Genomic DNA, 18,968 nt, shown 5'->3' on the forward strand with positions numbered 1-18,968 from the left:
GGCAGCTACATAGGCAACCTGGAGAGATGCGCCTTTATCCGGGCCTCATGCCCCAGGGGCTGAGCGTGAGTGTCTCCAGCCGCCAGGAACAGGCTGGCGCTGGGGACGCCAAGATGAGCTCAGAAGGAGACCGCCAAACGCCCGCCACGTCCCACCGGGGTTGTCACGAGAGCCTCTGGCTGGCCTCCCGCTTCGTGCCTGTGTCTGCAGAAGTCGGGGAACCCTTCACAATCCCCGAGTCGGGTCGGCTATTTCTCTGCTCACCGCCCTCAGATAACCGCCCACCTCAGTGGCAGCAGACGCCGAAGGTCCGGAGTGGCCTGCACTGTCCCCCTGCCCCGCCCCCGGCCGCTCTGACCTCATCTCCCTTCACCCTCCGCCCTGCCCGCTCGGCGCGGCTGCCCTGCCTGGACTCTGGTCCCCCTCAAAGGTGCCAGGCAAGCTCCTGCCTCCGGGCCCCCTGCACCCGCTACCACCGCCCGCCCCACCCCCAGATGGGCATGCGTCTCGCTCGTCCCTCGCCTTCTTCCCGTCTTTGCTGACGTGCCACTTTCTCAGCAAGGTTTTCCAACCACCGTGTTTGAGGCGGCCCTCGCCCTGACCCCGGGCCCCACCGCGCTCACGGACGTCTGACATCACCGCCCACTCCCGTGTTGTCGTTTGCCCGTTTGCCCCAGAATATAAGTTCTTCCATGGCAGGGATCCTCACTGTCTTCACTGCTTTGTCTCCAGCACCTAGAACACCACCCAACGTCCACGAACGCCTGCCGAGTGGCTGACCCAGGCCGTCTGACCACGGCCACTCCAGAGGACAGAACCCGAACACACTGCTTCTCAGCCGACCGCCCGCGTGCGCACGGCCGCATCCTCTGCCGGCCAGCGCGCAAACCGGCAGCTCCCGCCCACCGTGCACTGGCCCACGGCAACCAGCCGCGAACCCCAAACCCCTCGGCCGGCACCGAAGTCTGTGTGGAAGCTCGCACACCCCTCACGGCCCTCACCGTGCGACGCTGTGCACGGGTGATGGCAGGAGCCACAGCCCTCGCCACCCGGAGCCCAGCGACCTGGGCATTGTGCCATTGCGTGGTCACATGACGCCATGACAGGCACAACGCACACCCGAATTACAGCTCCGCACAAGAGGGGTGCAGCGTCCCCCACGGCCAGCTTACCCGACGGCCCGCTGAGCGTGGGGCAAGCCCTGTGGCGTCCCATCTGACGGCCACGTGCGCGTCCGTTCATTCTTCACTCGGTAAACGCTGAGCACTGCTCCGTGCTGAGCCTCATGCTGAGCTCTGGGGTTTGACAGTGAAAGTCACAACCCTCCAGTTTCGCCAAAAGGACAGACCATGGACTGAGCAAGAAGCGATGACCAAGCGGGAGAGCTTGTGGACCAGACACTAGCGCACGGTCCCTGTTTGGGAACACGCACCTCCGAGATGGGTGACATTCTGCTGGTTTGGGGAGGGAGAGGGGCAAAGCGCCAGAGGGGTGGGCGTGGGGAGGACGGGAGGGCTTTGGATACCCGGGGGGCAGGGCTCAGAAACGCTGGTTCCTGGCAGGAGCTGAAGTCGGGGAGGGGGCAGAGGCTGGAGCTCGGAGGTCCCCCCAAAGCCACATACGCTAAGGAACAACAGACACCATTCTGGGGGCAGCGGGAGCCATCGGGGACCTTGTGACACAGTCAGACACACGTTCATAGGCGTCCTCAGCACCCCGAAACAGGGCCCCGAAGCCAGCGTGTTCCCCAGGTTTCTCACGGCATTGGGCGAACGGCGCCCACCACAGTGAGCAGCGGCGCCGAGCACGACTTAAAACCCCAGGTAAATTATTTTAACGAGCCTGCCATCACAGCGGCCTTCACCGCTGTCTGAACCCCCTCCCGGCTCCAGCCGTGTCTCTCTCCTGACGGCACACACGAATCAGGACCCCTGACAGACACGCGCGTGCCTCTCGATAGCCCACGAGGCACAGGGCAGTCTGCCTTGGGAACCCGTCACATGCACAGGCTGGGGGACCCGCTGCCTGTCCTTGACTGTTGTGGTCTTTTCGGATTACCCCCGAGAAAGTAGCTCTTTTCCTGAGCATCTTCCGTGAGCCAGGCGCTGGGCTAGACCTTTCACAGTCGTTAGACCTTTCACACATGGCTCATGGATGCGTTTTATTCAGTCTGAAAGGTGTTTAATTTTCAAAACTACGTTGCCGATATATCAAAGACTAGTGAGGTTTCACGTAAAAGCCCTGATGAGGACGGAGCCCGGCTCACGAAGGTGTTCAGGAAATGGCAGCCGTCATTATCCTGGAGAATGTAGAAATATCACAGCCGCTAGTAACGGGCGACGGAAGCGTCTGACTGTCCCGCTGGAGAGCGACACCCGCTGAGCCTGTTGGGAAGCTCGCTAGCCTCTGTCCCCACCATCCTCCTGGCCTCTTGGGCATCCGAGCCCATTATCTGGTCCTGGGAGCCACCACCCCTCCCCAGACCGGGTGAGAACCAGCATCTCCCTCTGAATGAGACTTTCTCCTGGGCACGTGCCTCGGGCCTCTGTCTGTGTTTTCCACACTAAACTTCTCAGCCTGGAGCGGTTGGGGTACCAGATCCCCATGGGGGCCCCCCAGAGTTTGCAGTGTTCCCAAGGGATGCTGACACGGCCGGCCAGGGGACCACACTTTGAAAACCACTGTCCTACAAATTAAAGCATGAACCCCAAATGTCAGGGGGCTCAAAGTCGGTGGGGACGGGAGCACTTGCGTCTTTCCTCTGGCCGAGCAAGGCGAGGGGCGGTCCACGATCTGTGACCTCATAGACAGCTCCACAAACACCCACCTCCGAGTCCCCAGCTTCCTGAGGGGACAACCATTCTCTTCCGGGTTGCCTCCTGGTCTTTCTCCAAATGGTTTGATAAAAGTGATCTACCGCCCACGCCTGGCAGGGCGCCTCCCGACCCAAACTGTACCCACGGACATTATTGCAAGGAGGGGCATCAGCGGGACTCGACCCCGTGCCCCTCAAAGCCGCTGCCCCCGAGACAGCGATGACTGTGTGACACCGCCAACAGAACCATCGCCAACTTCCCTGGGGTGCCTACCACACACCAGACGTGTACGGAGCACCGTATGCACTGACCGCCCCCGACGGAGAACCACCATAACACCACCACTGAATTCCAGACGGCGGAACGGGGGCAGAGCCGGGGTGACATCGTCCGAGGTCACCACGATGATCAAGAGAAGATGTGTCGGGGCCGCTGGGCTCACTGAGGGTCAGACACTGTTAGGGATCCCGGGCCCAACCCTCCGTCTGTTTTAAGATGGGTGCTGATTACCTGGAGGATGACAGACACCTGGAGGTGACGTCATATGGGACGTGCTTACAAGTGGGGGTGGTGGTGAGCCTGGAAATGCCGGGATTCAAGAGCATAAGACCAGCATCCGCAGCTGTCCGAAGCCTGCTCTGCAAAGTAAGTAGCTCCGGATGACAGACAGGACCCGGGGATGGCAGTCCGGGGAGGCTGATTTGATATCGGGACAGAGTTCGCAGTGACCAGAGGGCCGCAGAGTGGAGCGGCCGCCCCTACGAGACCTGCCTCCTGACACCAGGAAGCGCCCAGGGAGAAACGGGACTCACCAGTGACGCTGCGTTCTGATCATTTGAGGCGCACGGGGTGGGGGAGATGTGACAGGCATGGGGAGGCCTTCTTCAACTACCTGCCCTTTGGCCCTGGGTGACTGATGGAGTCGGACGGCCTGTCACGCGCGGGCTGAGTGACCGTGGACAGAGCGCTCACCCTCTCTGAGCCTCTGTGTCTATCACCAGGACGTAACTAGATGCTACGTGCGAAGTGCTCAGTGTGCTGCCTGGCACATAATGAGTGGCCAAGGAGTTAATAATAATAAGACTAAAATAAGTACCATTATCGTGGTCATTTTCTTCATCTTAATATCCAAGATCCTCACGACTTGAAGTGTCGGTGACAGCATTTACGTTCACTTTTCGGCCTCAGTAGGCAGTTTACCACCCGTAATCAAGTCCCTGGGTCTCCGCCCCACGTGACCCAATAAATAAGCTTCCTCCCAGCGGAGTCGCCGCTCTGATTAAATCGGGTGCCAACAAGTACTCCCTGCTGAGCCTCTGGGGATGGAAAACCTTCCTCCTGGGGACCTTAATTCCCATGTTATAAACGGTCTCTCAAAGCCGCAGCTGCACTCAGAGCCTCCAAGAGGTCAGTGAGCAGGCCGGCTTCGTGTTTCGGGGGCGCCGGCTGGGGGTGCTGTCTCACTGACTTACTTTAGAATCGCATTGAAATACCGGCGAGATAAACAGCACGGCCTTTTCTACGCCTCCACCAAGAGAAATGAGACAGTCGGATCGAGAAAGGCACAAGGGCAGAATCGGCCTGTTTGCCACAGTCCGAAAATGGACTTGAGCGCGGCTCGCCCAAGGGTCATTTCCAAAAAGTTGCCAGCGAAGACAGGCACAATAATTAAACCAGTGAGACTCCCAAACTCAGCATCCATCGCCTCCGCCGCGTAGACGGAGGACGCGCTTTCTGGATGCACCGCTCCCTGTTCCGCGCCCACCGACTCTGTGCAGCAGCGGGAGATATTCCAGGGCCCCCGAGAGCGGCGAGCACACGCCACCGGACACGGGACAGGCGTGCGGTGTGTGCGAGGCCCACGGCACACACGGTTTACTTACGGCTTTCGGCTTATACGGGGGCTGGATCTCTTTGCGTTCGAGTTTCTCCCAGTCTATGTACCGGAAGAATGCATGTTCTTTGATGTCTCGCTCGCCTTCGGGTCCGCAGCCCAGACGTTTGCCTGGGTGTTTGGTCATCAGCTTCAAGAGAACAGAGAAACGTCGCATGTCACGAGCTTTGGGAGGAGACACGCGACACGCCCAGGAACCGTTCCTCCGATGAGTTGCCCAGCTCATCGTGAGTTTTTGCTTCTCGTCCCGGGCAGGACCTCCCGGCCAGGCCTTCGTAACAGGAGGGCCCTGAGATGTGCTGCCCGCTCCTTGTCCCAGAGCACGGTCCCTGGTGATTAATTAAACCTAAGCCTAGATGGGGCCCTGAATGTCAAGTTAGAAATGTCGCACGATACGTTTCGGTGGAAGCGTGAGTTTTATGCAATTACTGGCACATTTAATGAGAATAGCTTCAGTTTCTTCCAATTCTACCCCCACCGCAAGAAAACAGGAGTTTGATCAGGCAAAGGCCACATTCGTTCGGATAATGTTTGCATTTCTCCGCAGAGCCCTTGCGAAAATGACAAAACGGGAGAAAAAATATTAGTCGAATGGGCCCGAGTTCCAAGTAATTACTTTCTGGAAGCTCATTAGACAGCGAGAACCTCGCCCAGCTCGTATCACACATTATACGAAACTCCGCTGAGGTTTCTTTGGTGCTCCGTTTAAATTACTTAATTATCCAAACCCTCCATCTTTGGGTCTCTGAGCCCATGCTAAATGACAAGATGGATAGATGCTCTAAGATGAAGCCAGACAGACTTCCTCTTGCAAATGAATCCAAAGCAGCTTGAAAACATCTCCACTTCACGACTTTGGCAAACCCGCAGAGAAAGACAGAGCAGTTGGTGATTAAAAACAAACAAACTGGCCAGAGGGCATCGAAGTGAAAATCAAAGCGGCTGGAACATGCACGTCCAAGAAGCTGCCCAGAGTTGGCTGGACACCAAGGTTTTTGCCCAAGATGTGCAGATTTGGGGGACGGAGGGGCCCAGCAAGTCACACCTACTCTGCTGGGCATCCAGCTTAGCCAGATTCCTGCCTACCAGATAGCTGGTCACTGGAAACCACCGCACCCCCAAACACACATACATACAAATGATGCTTTCCATCTGTGCTTTACCTTCCAGGGGGAAAAAGACTCGGGCTGGCTTGTACATTCTACGCAGCTTCTTTACTTATTTACATGCACAAACTTGCGTGATTCTCAATAACCCAGTGACTTGGGTGTGTCGTTTTTCCCAGTTGAATGGCAGGGCAGTTGACCCTCAGAGAGGCTAAGTGACTGGCGAGGGCTCAGAGGTAGTAAGTGGCAGAGCTGGGGCTGGATCCCTCCTCCAACTCCAAAACTTGGGCTTTTAAGAGGGATGAGAGAGCGTCTGGCGTGCGGTTTCCCCCGAGACATTCGTGGCTTGGCGTGGCCAGGAAAGGTTACCGCAGGGCGAGCAAACCGAGCCAAGCCTCGACATTTGTGCAGGATAGGGAGGGAGGACAGCAAGGGCCATGAAGGCCTGGGTACCGATACAATTGTTGAGAGCGTGGTCCGCGATGGTCGACGCGGGAGGGGCCATCTGGGCAAAGTTCCACCGACTGTTTTTGGTGCAAAACAGGGTCTTTCGCGGGCTGGACTTCGAAAGGGTGTTTTCAGTCGCAGTGGGGATGTTTTCGAAAGCCTTGCTCAGTTTCTGTGTGAGCAGGAGGCTGCCAAGTTAGGACACGCCACTGCAGAAAAGCCTGGGCCCAGCGCGTTCGGGCCCAGCTCCCGCGGTCTGAGCCGTGGCGCCCGAGGCAGTGCAGACAGCTGGGTTTAATCAGCACTCCTGTCTCTGGTCCCTGATCGCCTCCCAGATGCACCCCCTGGGGCCCCTGTTCAGGAGGAAGCGTTTGGCTGTCAGCTTGAGCATCGCCCCGTCTTTGGAGGTGCAGCCTTGAAGAGCGAGCTCGTACTGGACTCATCCCACTTTGCTTGGAAAGGTCCCCAAACCCAAGGTTCAGAAAGTCACCCCGGTTAACCCTGAAGGTTACGGGTCATAACTTAATAGAAATCCGCTCTACCAGGAAAAGTGCTAATTAGAGCTGAAGCTGAATGCAGCTGACCTGGAAAAGCCTTTCTCCTCCATGACCCAGTTCGAGCCCCCAGCTGTCCAGGCCCCGCTGAGCTGAGAAGGGGAAGGTCCTGAGCCCGGGCTGAGCACCTACTATGTGCCAACACCACTCAAGGAGATTTCTCTTATGTCGCCTCACTGAACGCTCTCGAAAACTCTGTTCCGTGAATATCATGCTTCCATTTTTACAGATAAAGACACAGAAGCCTAGAGATGCAAAGGAACGTGCTCGAGACCATGCACTTAGGAAGTGAAAGGGTCGAGACTGGCAAAGGGCCTCTCGATGTCCCAAACCGCCCACTTTACAAATTCCTCTCTCAGGGGGATGCAAACGCAGGTGACGGCAGGATCCGGCCCTGGCGTTGGTAAACTGTGTGGGAGCAGAGCCCGGGCCCTAGGTGGCTCTCCCGTGCTCACTGCTCCCTCGTGCAATGCTGTCATCCCTCCCGTCTACAGACGAGGTCAAACGGCCGCCCCGCTGTCGCCGGGCGGATGCCGTGGGGACCCAGGGAGAGAGAATGGGGCCGGACGGGGGTTTCTGCAGACCGGAGAGGGCACGACCCCGCTGAGCGCCACGGGGCCTGCAGCGGTCTGCGCTGACCTTGCTCTGTACCCTCTTTTCTCCACGAGCCCCGCTTGAGCTTATAACGACCCCGCAGGCCTCTGCCCGCCTCAGCCCCGCAGAGCCAGCAGCTCCCACCATGGCACGCGCGGCTTCCCCAGGGCCGTGTGCGCCTTCCCGCGGCCAGCCGGAACCCAAAGCTTCGGCGATTCGCCGAGAACGAGGGTTCCATCAGTGTGACAGGCGCTTGGGGACTGGAGTGCTGAGCCCGCTGCCTGAGTTTGCCAGCTTTCCTCCGCCCGTGCCGGCCCGCGTGGCATCTGACGGTCAGGAAGGGCAGGGCAGTGGGGCGCTGCCAACACTCAAGGCCCCAGCGTCGGCAGCCCTGGCCCATTCGGGGCACAGGCGGTTCGGGCGCCACCAGCCGGCGGCCCTGCTCCCACCGCGAGGACGCCCCCTGATCCCGGCCACGTCTCCGTCGGGGTTGACGAGCTACCGCCTTCGGACAACACGTGTAAGGACCTGGCCCGCAAGCCACAGGGGTTGCTTTTCAATGCCTGGACTTCACCTCCGGGCCAGGGTGGAGGGCTGAGCATCAGGTCGGCCCGGAAGAGAGGACCGCTGCCCCCCAGGGACCCGCCGGCCGCGGCAACCACACCCAGGGCCTGATGGCGGGTGCATGCAAGCGACCCGCGCCCGCGAGCCTGTGCCCCGCCTCGTCACAGGGGCGCCCACACTTGCCGCCTGTGGACGGCGTGGGGGCTTGGCGACCCTGAACCTGGTCAGCTGATCTAGAGAATCCCGTGAACGTGATACTGCCTGTCTTCTTAGAACAAAAGCTGCACGCTCAGCGTTACCCTCATGCACACGCACACACGCAGGCACACACGACAGGCACACATATGCACACTCCATACATGGTCGGACATTATGCACACATGCAATATGCAGCAGTAATACACATGCGCGCCGCGACACATGCACATGCACACGATACATGCACACACACGCACACACGCACACACATGCATCGGCACCGCTGACGGACTGGCTTTTTCCTCTGCTCTGGGTGGGTAGCAGGTCCCAGCCAGGGCTGGGGCTGGAGGCAGGTGAGGGGTGGAGCTCAGCCTCTACCCCCCACACCCCCGCCCTGCCTGAGCCCTGCACATGGAGGTCCTGGCCCCAAGCTTCGAGGGGCTCACTCACCCCTTTGCAGATGGCCACGGCCTCCTTGGACATGGACTTCGGGTAGGCCACGGTGTGCTCCATGATGGACTGGAAGAGCTCGTCCTCGTCCTCCCCTTCGAACGGCGCCTGTGGGACGGAGGACCAGTGGAGGGGCGCCCTGCCGGACTCCCCACTGCTCTGACCCGCGGGTCCCTCCCTGGGGCTCCCGGGAGCCTGCACTCTGGGGCGTCCAATGGCCAACAGCCAGGGTTAGCACCGAGGCCGTGGCGGTCGGAGGCTCCGACTGACGAGCTGGAGGCCGGCGGAGGGGACACGGGTGAGGGTGGGGTGGACGTTGAGCACGGGTCACTCGGAATCAGTTACCTGCCCGGCCAGCATTTCGTAGAGCAAGACTCCGAAAGCCCACCAGTCCACCGACTTCCCGTAGGGCTGATAAGCGATGATCTGGAAAACAGAAGGTGGCCCGTCAGGCGGGGCGGCCCGTCTCGCCGGAGACCGGCACCGATTCCTCTTCGGCGGCGGCGGGGGGTGGGGGGCGGAGGGAGAGGGCTTCCTTTGCCTGTCCCCTGCCTACCGTGAAAGAGAGAACTGGCTGTCGCAGTCCCAGAGGCGGGCTGCTGGCTAAGAGGGTGGGCGGGGGCCGGGGTCCACCCGAGCTGTTTCTCTTACGGGCCGAGTGTCCTCTAAGGTGGGGACATCGGCGGGTGCCACTCTGCCTTTGTGGCACTTAGGGTGCTGTGTTACTTTTAACTTTGATACCGCGAACGTGGCCTTTTTAAGGAGAAAAATTACTGTCCTTGTTTTTCGGTACAAAAGTGAGAACGTGAACATTACAAGGTGAAAGTATTTAAAATGACCGAACCGTGCACTTAGAACTGGATAAGTGGTAAATTGTATATATTTTTGTTTACCAAAATTAAAAAAAATGAAGTTAAAAAATATAATAGCATTTATTAATATTTTACTATTCATTTAAAAGCATAGATAAGCTAAGAGAATACAATGAAAATCACCCATAATCCTCTATCAAGAGAAAAAGGATGAGTGATATTTCATCAATCTCCTTCTACGGTCTGTCGATACGTGTTAAATTTGGTATGGATGTACGTGTTAAATTTGGTATGGATGTACGTGTTAAATTTGGTATGGATGTACGTGTTAACATGCACAATTTTAATAAAGTGCTTTATTCCCTTATAATTTCTAGGCTAATATCTGCGCCCCGACATAACCAGGTCTTACTCTGCATAGAGCTCCCTGAATGGCTACACCAAAACCTACTTTATCAATTCTCAATTGATTGAATTCCTTCCGATGCTACGACAGAGCCTCGTAGCGAGGCGTTTGCACGTCTGTCCAATTATTTTCCTAAGATAAACACCCAGAAGCAGAACGGGTAGATCGCCTGGCACACACGGGTTTCAGGTCTGAGGTACTTACGACCTAAGTACGGGCCAAGGCCACGTCCGGCACAGCTGTGAGCAGCCAAGTTGCTGTGAGCGGGGCGTGAACTCAGTGTGTCGCAGGGGTCAGAGGTGAGACGGCAGAGGCAAAAGGCCGAGACTTAGGGTCCCGCCTGCCGTTCCCCACTTGCATGACCTGGGGAGGAGTCTTAACTTCTTCGTCTCAGTCTCCCGTGCACCAAATGAAGTTTATCTTGATGTCCGTGTCACGGGGCTTTGTGAGAATGAGAGACGAGCTCGTGCCGCTCACTACCATGCCCTCGACACGTCTGCTAGCACCCGAGGGTCCTCTGATCCTGCAATCGCTCGTTTTGCTCAGTAAGTGAGTCTGAGCAAACACGGGGCTGCTTCTCACCTCCTACCGCGGCTCCCACTTGGAGATCGGAGACGCCCTCCGAGGAGAATTAACCGCCAGAGGCCGAGGAGACAGCTTCCCGGGAGGACGCGTCTCCCCGAAAGTGTCCTCACACTTTTAAAGTCCGGCCTTATCTGATCCTCATGACGACCTTATGACTTCCCCCTTCACAAAGGATGGCGGAGCCGGGGGCAGTGACGGTCCCAGGGGTGTAGTGGCCCGCTGTCAGCGGGCCTGCCACCCGTTCCATCGGCTTGGGGCTTCTCGGGCGCACTTGAGGCACGACCACCGGGACTCTCGAGGGCCACAGACACCGGGCCCCACCTGAGCGATCCTGATCCGCTCGGCCTAGGGTGACACGTGGGTACCCTGCATTCTCAAAGCCCCTCGGGCGACTTTCAAGTGCAGCAACAGCTGAGAACCAGAGATGACGGACTCGGGCATCTGGAGGACTGTTCCGATGTCCTAACTAACTGATGGCCATGTCCCAAGGTGCGCCACACAGGGAGGACTCTGCGGCGGCCCCAGAAAGGATTAATTCCTCATAAGGATGACTTCTGGATTACTCAAGGAATGCGAGAATACGTTTATATCGTGAAAACTTAAGCAGTATCAGACGGAGCCAAACTTCCCGTCACCAGAGACGGTCGATGCTATAAACCCTCAATCTTGTGGCTTGTCTACACTCTTACACGCCTAGACACGCACTCGCAGGAAAGACACGGCAGCTCCGTGTGCTATTCCCCACAAACAGGATCATATCGTATTTACCGGCGTGCGCCTCGATCTTTCTCTGAATATGCCTCCCACGCCGACCTGCATCTACCCGACTCGCTCTTTCGAATCGACGCCCAGTGGTGGTCCACGTTGTAAACAACTCGGTCTTTGGCCCCGCCCCCAGCCGACAGCCACCGCTCAAGTGCAGGGTACTGACCTTCGTAAAGGCTGCGCAGTACTCCCAGGTGTGACGCAGCACGCTGTGGCCAGCCACCCCCCGGTGACAGACCCCGACTCGGTCTCCTGCTGCTCGTTATTTAAAAACGGTGCTGCAGTGGAGACGGGCCTTTGAACACATCCCCTCCCGCCACGTGTGCGCACGCGCGTGTGCGTGTGTGTGCGTGTGTGTGTGCGTGTGTGTGTGTGTGATCTCGGTCCCTAAAGAGGGACAGCTCTGGTAAAAGAGAACGCAGGTTTAAAATTCTGTGCCAAGCCGTTTCGTTACACAGGGCCCCCTGTCCCCATTGTTACATGTCCAGTGACAAAGGGTTAAGAAGGGAGGGAAGGATTCTAGAACGTCCATTGCCAGGACTTGGGACCACACCCTCAGCTCCTCACAAAGCCAACCAGCGGACTGCAGAGAGGGGAGCCCTCTGGGCACCGATTCAGAGAAGAAGGGAAAGCCACCCCGTGACAAGTGGAGAAGCCCGTCCGACCACTGACCGTCACCTCGGGGAAAGGAGGGACACTGGGTAGAAATCTCTACCCTCCTGTTTACATCTTCATCACAGGAAGACAAATTACGAGCCTCCCGGGTTCATTCAGCATGACCGCTGCATACCTGTGAGGTCGCAGACCCTGTGTCATGGGTCTGCCCCGGGGACCTCTCTCCCTCCCTGTCCCTCCTTTTAATGAACGCTCCAGTGTCATAATAGGAAGTACCATATGGCCACAAGCCACAGCGGCTTGACGAAGAATTTTACTGATGTGTGGTGGATGGTTCTTTTGCGTTCTATTTCCATTTTCTCCCAAACCTCGATGTATTTTGGGCCCGAGCTTCTGGATGTGAGCTGAGTTAATTTGCATGTGTGACCCTAAAGGAATGCTTTAGAGTACCGGAGGGGAACCGGCCCGTGGCCCGCTCGCCGGCACGCCCTGGCCCGTCCCCCGCTCGGCCGCCGCCCCCGGGGGCGGCACCGTGTGGACGTGCGCCGGGGACTCCGGCTCTCACCTCGGGGGCGATGTAGTCTGGAGTGCCGCAGAAGGTCTTAGTGGTCACGCCGTCCCACATGTTCTCCTTACACATGCCGAAGTCGGCGATCTTCACGTGGCCCTCGGAGTCCAGCATCACGTTGTCGAGTTTTAGGTCGCTGTGGTGGACGGAAGAGTTTAGGGACTTCATTAGACGCTACTTAATTGCAAGTCAACCAAGAGCCACTCGTTCCCAGGAGAGACACCGGACGAGGCGCCGTGGGGACGAGGACGAGCCAGCCCCTGCCCTCTGACGGCTTGGGACTGAGCAGAGAGATGGAGAATGGTCCACAACCCCCTGCGTTTTGCTGCTTCTACAAAGCCGGCTGTCTCACGAGGACACCGTGAGACACCGGCTCTGAGATGAGACAGCCACAGAAAGCCGCGTAGTGTCCCGCAGGCTTCTCGTGGCCAGGAGCACTTCACACGTGCGGCTCACGGAGCCCTCGCGTTTTACAGGAAGACGTATCTTTCATCAGATTGTTTACATCTCTGAAGATCACGGAGGGGAAAAAAACGGGTCAAGAGAACCTGATTTAATTCCAGGTGCTCCGAGCTCTCGTAGGTCACAGCCGGGACTTCCCAGCAATTCCTTCCAATCGAAAACTACCTGCCGTGCCCTTGTTATGTGACAGGCACTGCGCCGGGAGCTGGGCAGACACGGCGGGCGAGGTAAACGCGCACCTGCTCTGGTTCAGATGAAACTCGCAGAGCAGGGAGGAAGATGGAAGTATTCGCGTCCGCGAAGGACTGTTAAAGACTATTACGGGGTGGCGCGAAGAGGAGGGCGTGAAAGACACCTCAAACGGGAGTCGGGAGGACACCTGTGCTGATGAGGAGAGCCTGATGTGTTAGGGACCGCTGCACGTTCCCAGCACAGGGTGACTCCAATATCTATCCGCTTTCCTCCTCCCTGAACGCCTGTCCAGGTTGATGCTTGGTGCTTCAGCACCGAGGAGCAGGGAAGAGCCCTAGGAGATCAGGGGACCCGCTGCTGCTCAGCTCAGACCTCTACCCTCAGTTGTCTTCGCTGGGCAGGGGACCTCTGCGGTTTGTGCCTGTCCTAGCATCATGGGGTGAGGGTGTCCACATTTTCCTTCCCTGATTCCCATGTCACATAAGGCTGGTGGCGCCGACCTCAACTCCTGGCTCCAGGAGTGGTCGGGCAGCCCATCCTGGCCGATGGAGACACCCCATCCCGCTGGGCGCGCCGATGCCTTCAGGGATGGCCATGTGACCCAACGTGAGCTACTGAAGCCACTGAGCATAAGCCCTGGCGCTTTGCTGGTACCATGGGAAAGGACTGAGCTCTCATTTACACTGAGATTGCTCGAGTAGGGGGACAGATCGTAAGTCTAGAAATGCCACAGGTCACCACCAGACCGAGAGAAGGAAGCCCGTATGGACAAAGCAAAGCACAGAGCGAGGGGGCTGGAGTGGAGGCTTGTAACATCATTGGAACCCCTGGATCTAATCAGGCCCAGATGAGTCAAGTCTGCCCCCCAGACTTTTCAGTTATGTCGGCCCCAAAATGCCTCTTTTAACCTAAGTTAAAAAGAGTTGCTGTCATTTTCGACTAAGAGAATATAACCTGGAAATATATCCTGGCATCTCCCGGCTGTGTCTTGAGGTCTCCTCTCCCGAAGGCAGGTTCCCTTGCACCCCCTGCTTGCCGCCTGCAACATCCTCGACCCCACTGCTGTCCATGGTGCTACCCGCTCCCAGCCTCCGTGCTTCTGGTCTCCACAAGCCTCTGGTCTCTGAATGCCAGCTCGGAACTTAGAAAAGCTGGACTTTGCAGCAACTTGATTTACCTAAACGCATGACCTTAACCCTCAGCTTGACCACAAGCCCCCAAACAAGTAGCTGGGGCAACTAGGGAAGTGGAAAAAAATCTTCACTCGTTCTCGAAAAGGAGCTTCAGGCGTCAAGAGCCAGGCAGATCTTGGGGCTGGAGGACGCTGTGGTCATATTCACTGCCTTCTTTTATTTGACATGATAAATCTTCCTTTATGCTTCAAAATGGGGCTGGGACAATTGTTCTCATTTTCAGAAACTCATCATGCAAAAAATCACCACACATTCCAGGGATGGGGACCAACACACCACACACTAAGTGTGGCAGGAAGGACCTTCTGCCTCCCCCCACCCGACACCCCCAGACATGGTCCTCAGAGAGGCCTCATCCTCTTTATCCGATTATCTAGAGATCTAACAAGGAAGGGGGGACTTGTGACACTTAAAAGACTTCGAAAAGCCACACACCTGCTGTCATGCAATTTTTCTTCCCATTTTCATTGGACTATCAATTTTAAAAACTGTGTCAATCGAGGAACTTCACAGCGAGCAACAAAACCCAGTCATGACTATTTCAACCTAAAAACGATTTATTTTAACCTAAAAAGGAAACGAGGGGCGGGGACTCCCTGAGGAGGCTGAGGACCAGAGACCCGGAGGCTCTGCATCCAGGAATCATGCCCGTCCGCCACACAGTTGGTCCGGTGAGGACACCGGCGCAGACGCCGCCCACTCCACCGCAGGGCACAGGCCTCGCCCTGCTCCGTGGAGCCCCAAACCTGGGCTCTGGCGTGCTGTTAAGAACGCCTTCCTCTCTCTCTCGCCTCGGGGAGCTAGGTGTCGCTGATTCCTATGGACAGGCTCCCTTTCCTTGGTCACCAACTTCTGATTTGAGGTCTTGGGTGAGTGTGAACGACTTTCAGAGCCTGAGCTGTGTGGCTGCCTGGCTCCAGGGAGACTGTGAGAGTATCTGGTCTTCCGGTCCGGACAGTAGGAGGCAGACTCTGTTTCTACTCACACCCGAAGCGGTCCGGACACCGAGTGGCTTAAACGCGTGATAAATGACCCCTCAGAAGACACTTGAAAGGTGGCGGAAGACTCGCCTCCTGGTTCTGTTTTAGTGGATGCCCGTCCAGGATGGGACTTAGCCCCCAGTGTCAGCACGTGAGGGGACAATCACGCGGAGTGTACAATGATGTAAAGTCCCTCCCATCGGGTGCCGGCGGAGCCGCTGGCTTGAATTTAGGGGTCACACCATACAGAAGATAACGTGCTACCTGTAGATGCCAGAACTACATTCGGCACAAGACGCTCCCACCATGACACTCAGAGGGGAAACCAAGGGGCTCGGGGTCCCCGTCGGCCCCGTCTCACGCTCACACGGTGACACAGGGTCACCAAGGGCAAGCACGGCAGGACGCGCACACTATTCACCGTTCACGTCACCGTCATTCTCTCCGCCCCCCTTCTTCACAGAGATGGCCCACGTGCCACCCACGTGCCACAGACCACTCTCTTCCTGACCCTCCCCGTCCACTACCAGGAGGAAAAGGGAGATGGAGGCCCTTTTACTCAGGGGGAGCGTGTCCCTCCACGATTAGATTTCACACGGCCACTTCGAGGAGTGAAAAAAAAGAGCCCCAGGACTCCGGGCTCTTGGCAAGGCCCCCGCCCGCCACCCTCCATCCCGCCGGCACCCACAGCCTTGACTCCTGTCTCCCTCGGGACCCCTCTAGGCCTTTAGTTCTGCCTCCTTCAGCTGCTTTGCGAGGCCCAGGACTCCATGGTCACCCTAACCCTTCGGACACTGACCCCATGCTCTCGGCAGAATGACAGGCGACCAGCCACCAGCCACCAGCCAGCAGCCTGATTTTTCTCTGCAGCACTTACCACTACCTGACAGACCATATCTTTATGATTTACGTATCTGTCTCCCACCGGGAGAATCGACTCTCTACAAAGGCAGGTGGTTCTGTCCATTTTTCTCACAGCTGGATCCCCACTGCCTGGAAGACAGCCTGGCACAGCGTAGGCTTTTGATGAATGTTTGTCAAGTGACTAAATGAAGTGGACCTTTTTTTTAGGGAAAAGTTAATAAAGGAGACTCGTCATAACATATATTACGACTGTATTAAATGAGACGGTATAGGCCTGGCTAACAGGACACAGAACAAAAGGTCCGTGTCGCACCAGTGGCGTGGACTCTCGTGGCTTGTCACGGCCTTTTAAACAGACCTCCCCCCATGCCGAGTGCCCTGCGGGAGGCCCGTGCCCCCTGCCAGCCTCTCCCGTGTAACAAACCAGCCAAAACCAGCAGTGCCTTTGCCATTTGCACCCATGTGACGTAAGGACAACTGTACCACGTGGACTCATGGCAGACTCTCACGGCCGTGACGCCACGCCTGCTCCTCCAGGGCGGGCCAGGGCCGGCTCCCCAGCCTAACCACGTCTCCCGGGGCAAGCTGCTCAGAGAGCCATTCCTAACTTGTAGTCACACGGCCAGACAACACAACTCGTGGGTCACGATAGCACGATCCATCATCTCCTGCCAGCCGAGGTTCTTTGCCTGCTCCCCACACGTGCTCACGGGCCCCTTTAATGAGCCTCGTCGTCTGCGAGCAAGCGGTCTGGTGTCTGAGGCTCTGAACCGCCGCCGGTGGCGGGTCCGTCGAGATTTTCTGCCACCGCCTAGAGCTGCCCGAATCCTGCCAGGGCAGTGGGCGATGCTGCCTGGCAGAACACATGCCCGAGTGCGCACCGGAGAGCTCCTCCCCCAGCGTGGAGTCTAATTTTAAAAGCAGTTAAAGAAGGAGGTGGGCAGGGGAGGGGCCGGGGGCCGGACGGCGCTCACGTACCGGTAAATGATGCCCTTGCTTTGTAGGAAGAACAGGCCGATGGCGATTTCTGCGGCGTAGAATCTGAAATAAGGAGGGGAAAAAAAAGCGATGGAGGAAGTCGAGGGCACCGCGGCGCTGGCGACCCGCCGGGGAGGGAGCACGGACCAGCTGGGGCAGGAGAAGCCTTGGCGACTGCTTCGTGGCGTACGGTGGTCCAGACGGAGAACCCGTCTCAGACCCGACCAAGTTAAGACGCCTTACTAACAGCAGCCAGCCTCCGACGAAGACCGAACGTCTCCTCAGCATCCTTTAAGCTACCCGATTCCATCTTTGCTCCGGTCCGAGGACCTGGGTCCCACCATCGCCCCCTGCTCCTTACGCAAGGAAACCGAGGCTCGGTGCCATGAGGTGACCTGGCCCCTTTACCCGGCTGGCACGTGGCACAGCTGGATGGACATGGCGGCCGTCGGAAGCACGTGTGCTTCCTGGAGGCCCAGGAGGGAGAAGGGGTCAGTCACAGCATGAGGGCTGGGCGGGGCTCCGGGGCGCTGGGTCAGTGTCCTGCAGGTGTGCGGTGTGATCATGTCCTGCAGGTGTGTGTGTGATGTCCTGCAGGTGTGTGCTGGTTAGTGTCCTGTGTGTCGTGTGTGACGATGTCCTGCGCAGGTGTGTGTGTTAGTTATGTCCTGCAGGTGTGTGCCATATGTGTGACGATGTCCTGCAGGTGTGTGCGCTGGGTCAGTGTCCTGCAGGTGTATGCTGGGTCAGTGTCCTGCAGGTGTACGCTGGAGTTAGTGTCCTGCGTGTGTGACGATGTCCTGCAGGTGTGTGCTGTGTGTGACAATGGGGTTCAGGCCCGCGGCCCATCAGCCGTTAGAGAAAAAAGAAGACGGACAACCCCGTGTCCCCTCAGGATTGTGCCAAGAGAGACAAACGACGGGATGAGAAGCGTCCAGAACACAGTGCGCGTGGGCTCAGCAGCTGGGGGGAGGGGGGCGGGGCGGACGGAAGGGAGCAGTGGCGGGGTGAGGCCCTGGGGACCTGCCGGAGGGACGAGGGCTCGGCGAACTCCGAAGGTGAGGTGAGCGGGGTGAACCCTAGGACTGGCCGTGATCCCGTCCACCAGCGGTGGGCGGGAAACACAACGCCGCCTGCGTTCTAGGAAGGAGAGACGGCCGCCTTGTGGACTGAAGGGGACAGAACAGACTTGGCAGGAAAATCACGCTCTAGAAGCCTGGGCTCGGCCTCCGCACCCCAGGAGCCACAGAGCAGCCCGGTCCCTCATCCCCACAGAGGACCGGAGGGACGGACGACCAGGCATCGGGGTCTGAGAGTGGTGTAGACAGAGAAGGAGCAAAGAAGATGCAACTCCCCTCGCTCAGCTACAAACCCAAAGCCACCGAGAACCCGCCCTGCACCCGACGGGGAAGCACGGCCCTCGCGGTCACTTACACGGCGTGAGGCTCCTTGAACCGGCCGACCTGCTGGATGTGGTACATGAGGTCCCCGCCATTCACATACTCCATCACGAAGTACAGGCGGTCCTGGGGGGACAGGCAGATGGCGACATCAGCATCGGGGTGTTTCCCGGGCTCTGCACGGTGGGGGTCATGACCTACCCCCCACCGGGCCCCCGTCTCCCAGGTGCACAGCCTGTGCCACAGGAGCGACGCGAGGACCCACAGGTGGTGCATGAATTTTTTAGAATTAATAACTCTAGGTTTATATTCGTGTGTTCTGGAAAATATACCCAGCTCATGAATCTTGTGATTTAATGGACATATTATTTAGGAAGCTGATTTTAGTAGAAAATGAGAAACAGTAAGTGAATCCGGTCACAGGTGACAGGTGGCAGTGGACGCCAGCCTCTGTGACGTCCCCGTCACTCGTGGTTTTCACCTGCTACATTCACAGCCTTGTGTGGTCCCTTCCACAAGGACTAG

The 18,968-nt window shown here is 57.7% G+C and overlaps 1 protein-coding gene across 2 annotated transcripts in view; it reads right to left on the reverse strand.

The window, feature by feature from the left end:
* PRKCB (protein kinase C beta) overlaps positions 1-18,968 on the reverse strand; it is a 231,895-nt gene that overhangs the window by 17,528 nt on the left and 195,399 nt on the right. For both annotated transcript variants that reach the window (XM_039840210.1, XM_039840209.1), the window contains exons 11-16: positions 18,478-18,569; positions 17,044-17,106; positions 12,372-12,510; positions 8,969-9,049; positions 8,624-8,731; positions 4,700-4,840 (exon numbers count right to left, since the gene is read on the reverse strand). In XM_039840210.1, coding sequence (XP_039696144.1) covers positions 4,700-4,840; positions 8,624-8,731; positions 8,969-9,049; positions 12,372-12,510; positions 17,044-17,106; positions 18,478-18,569 — 624 coding nt within the window. The remainder of the gene's footprint in view (positions 1-4,699; positions 4,841-8,623; positions 8,732-8,968; positions 9,050-12,371; positions 12,511-17,043; positions 17,107-18,477; positions 18,570-18,968) is intronic.

This window comes from Pteropus medius, unplaced genomic scaffold (genome assembly GCF_902729225.1).
Source record: "Pteropus medius unplaced genomic scaffold, Ma_sr-lr_union100, whole genome shotgun sequence".
NCBI lineage: Eukaryota > Metazoa > Chordata > Mammalia > Chiroptera > Pteropodidae > Pteropus > Pteropus medius.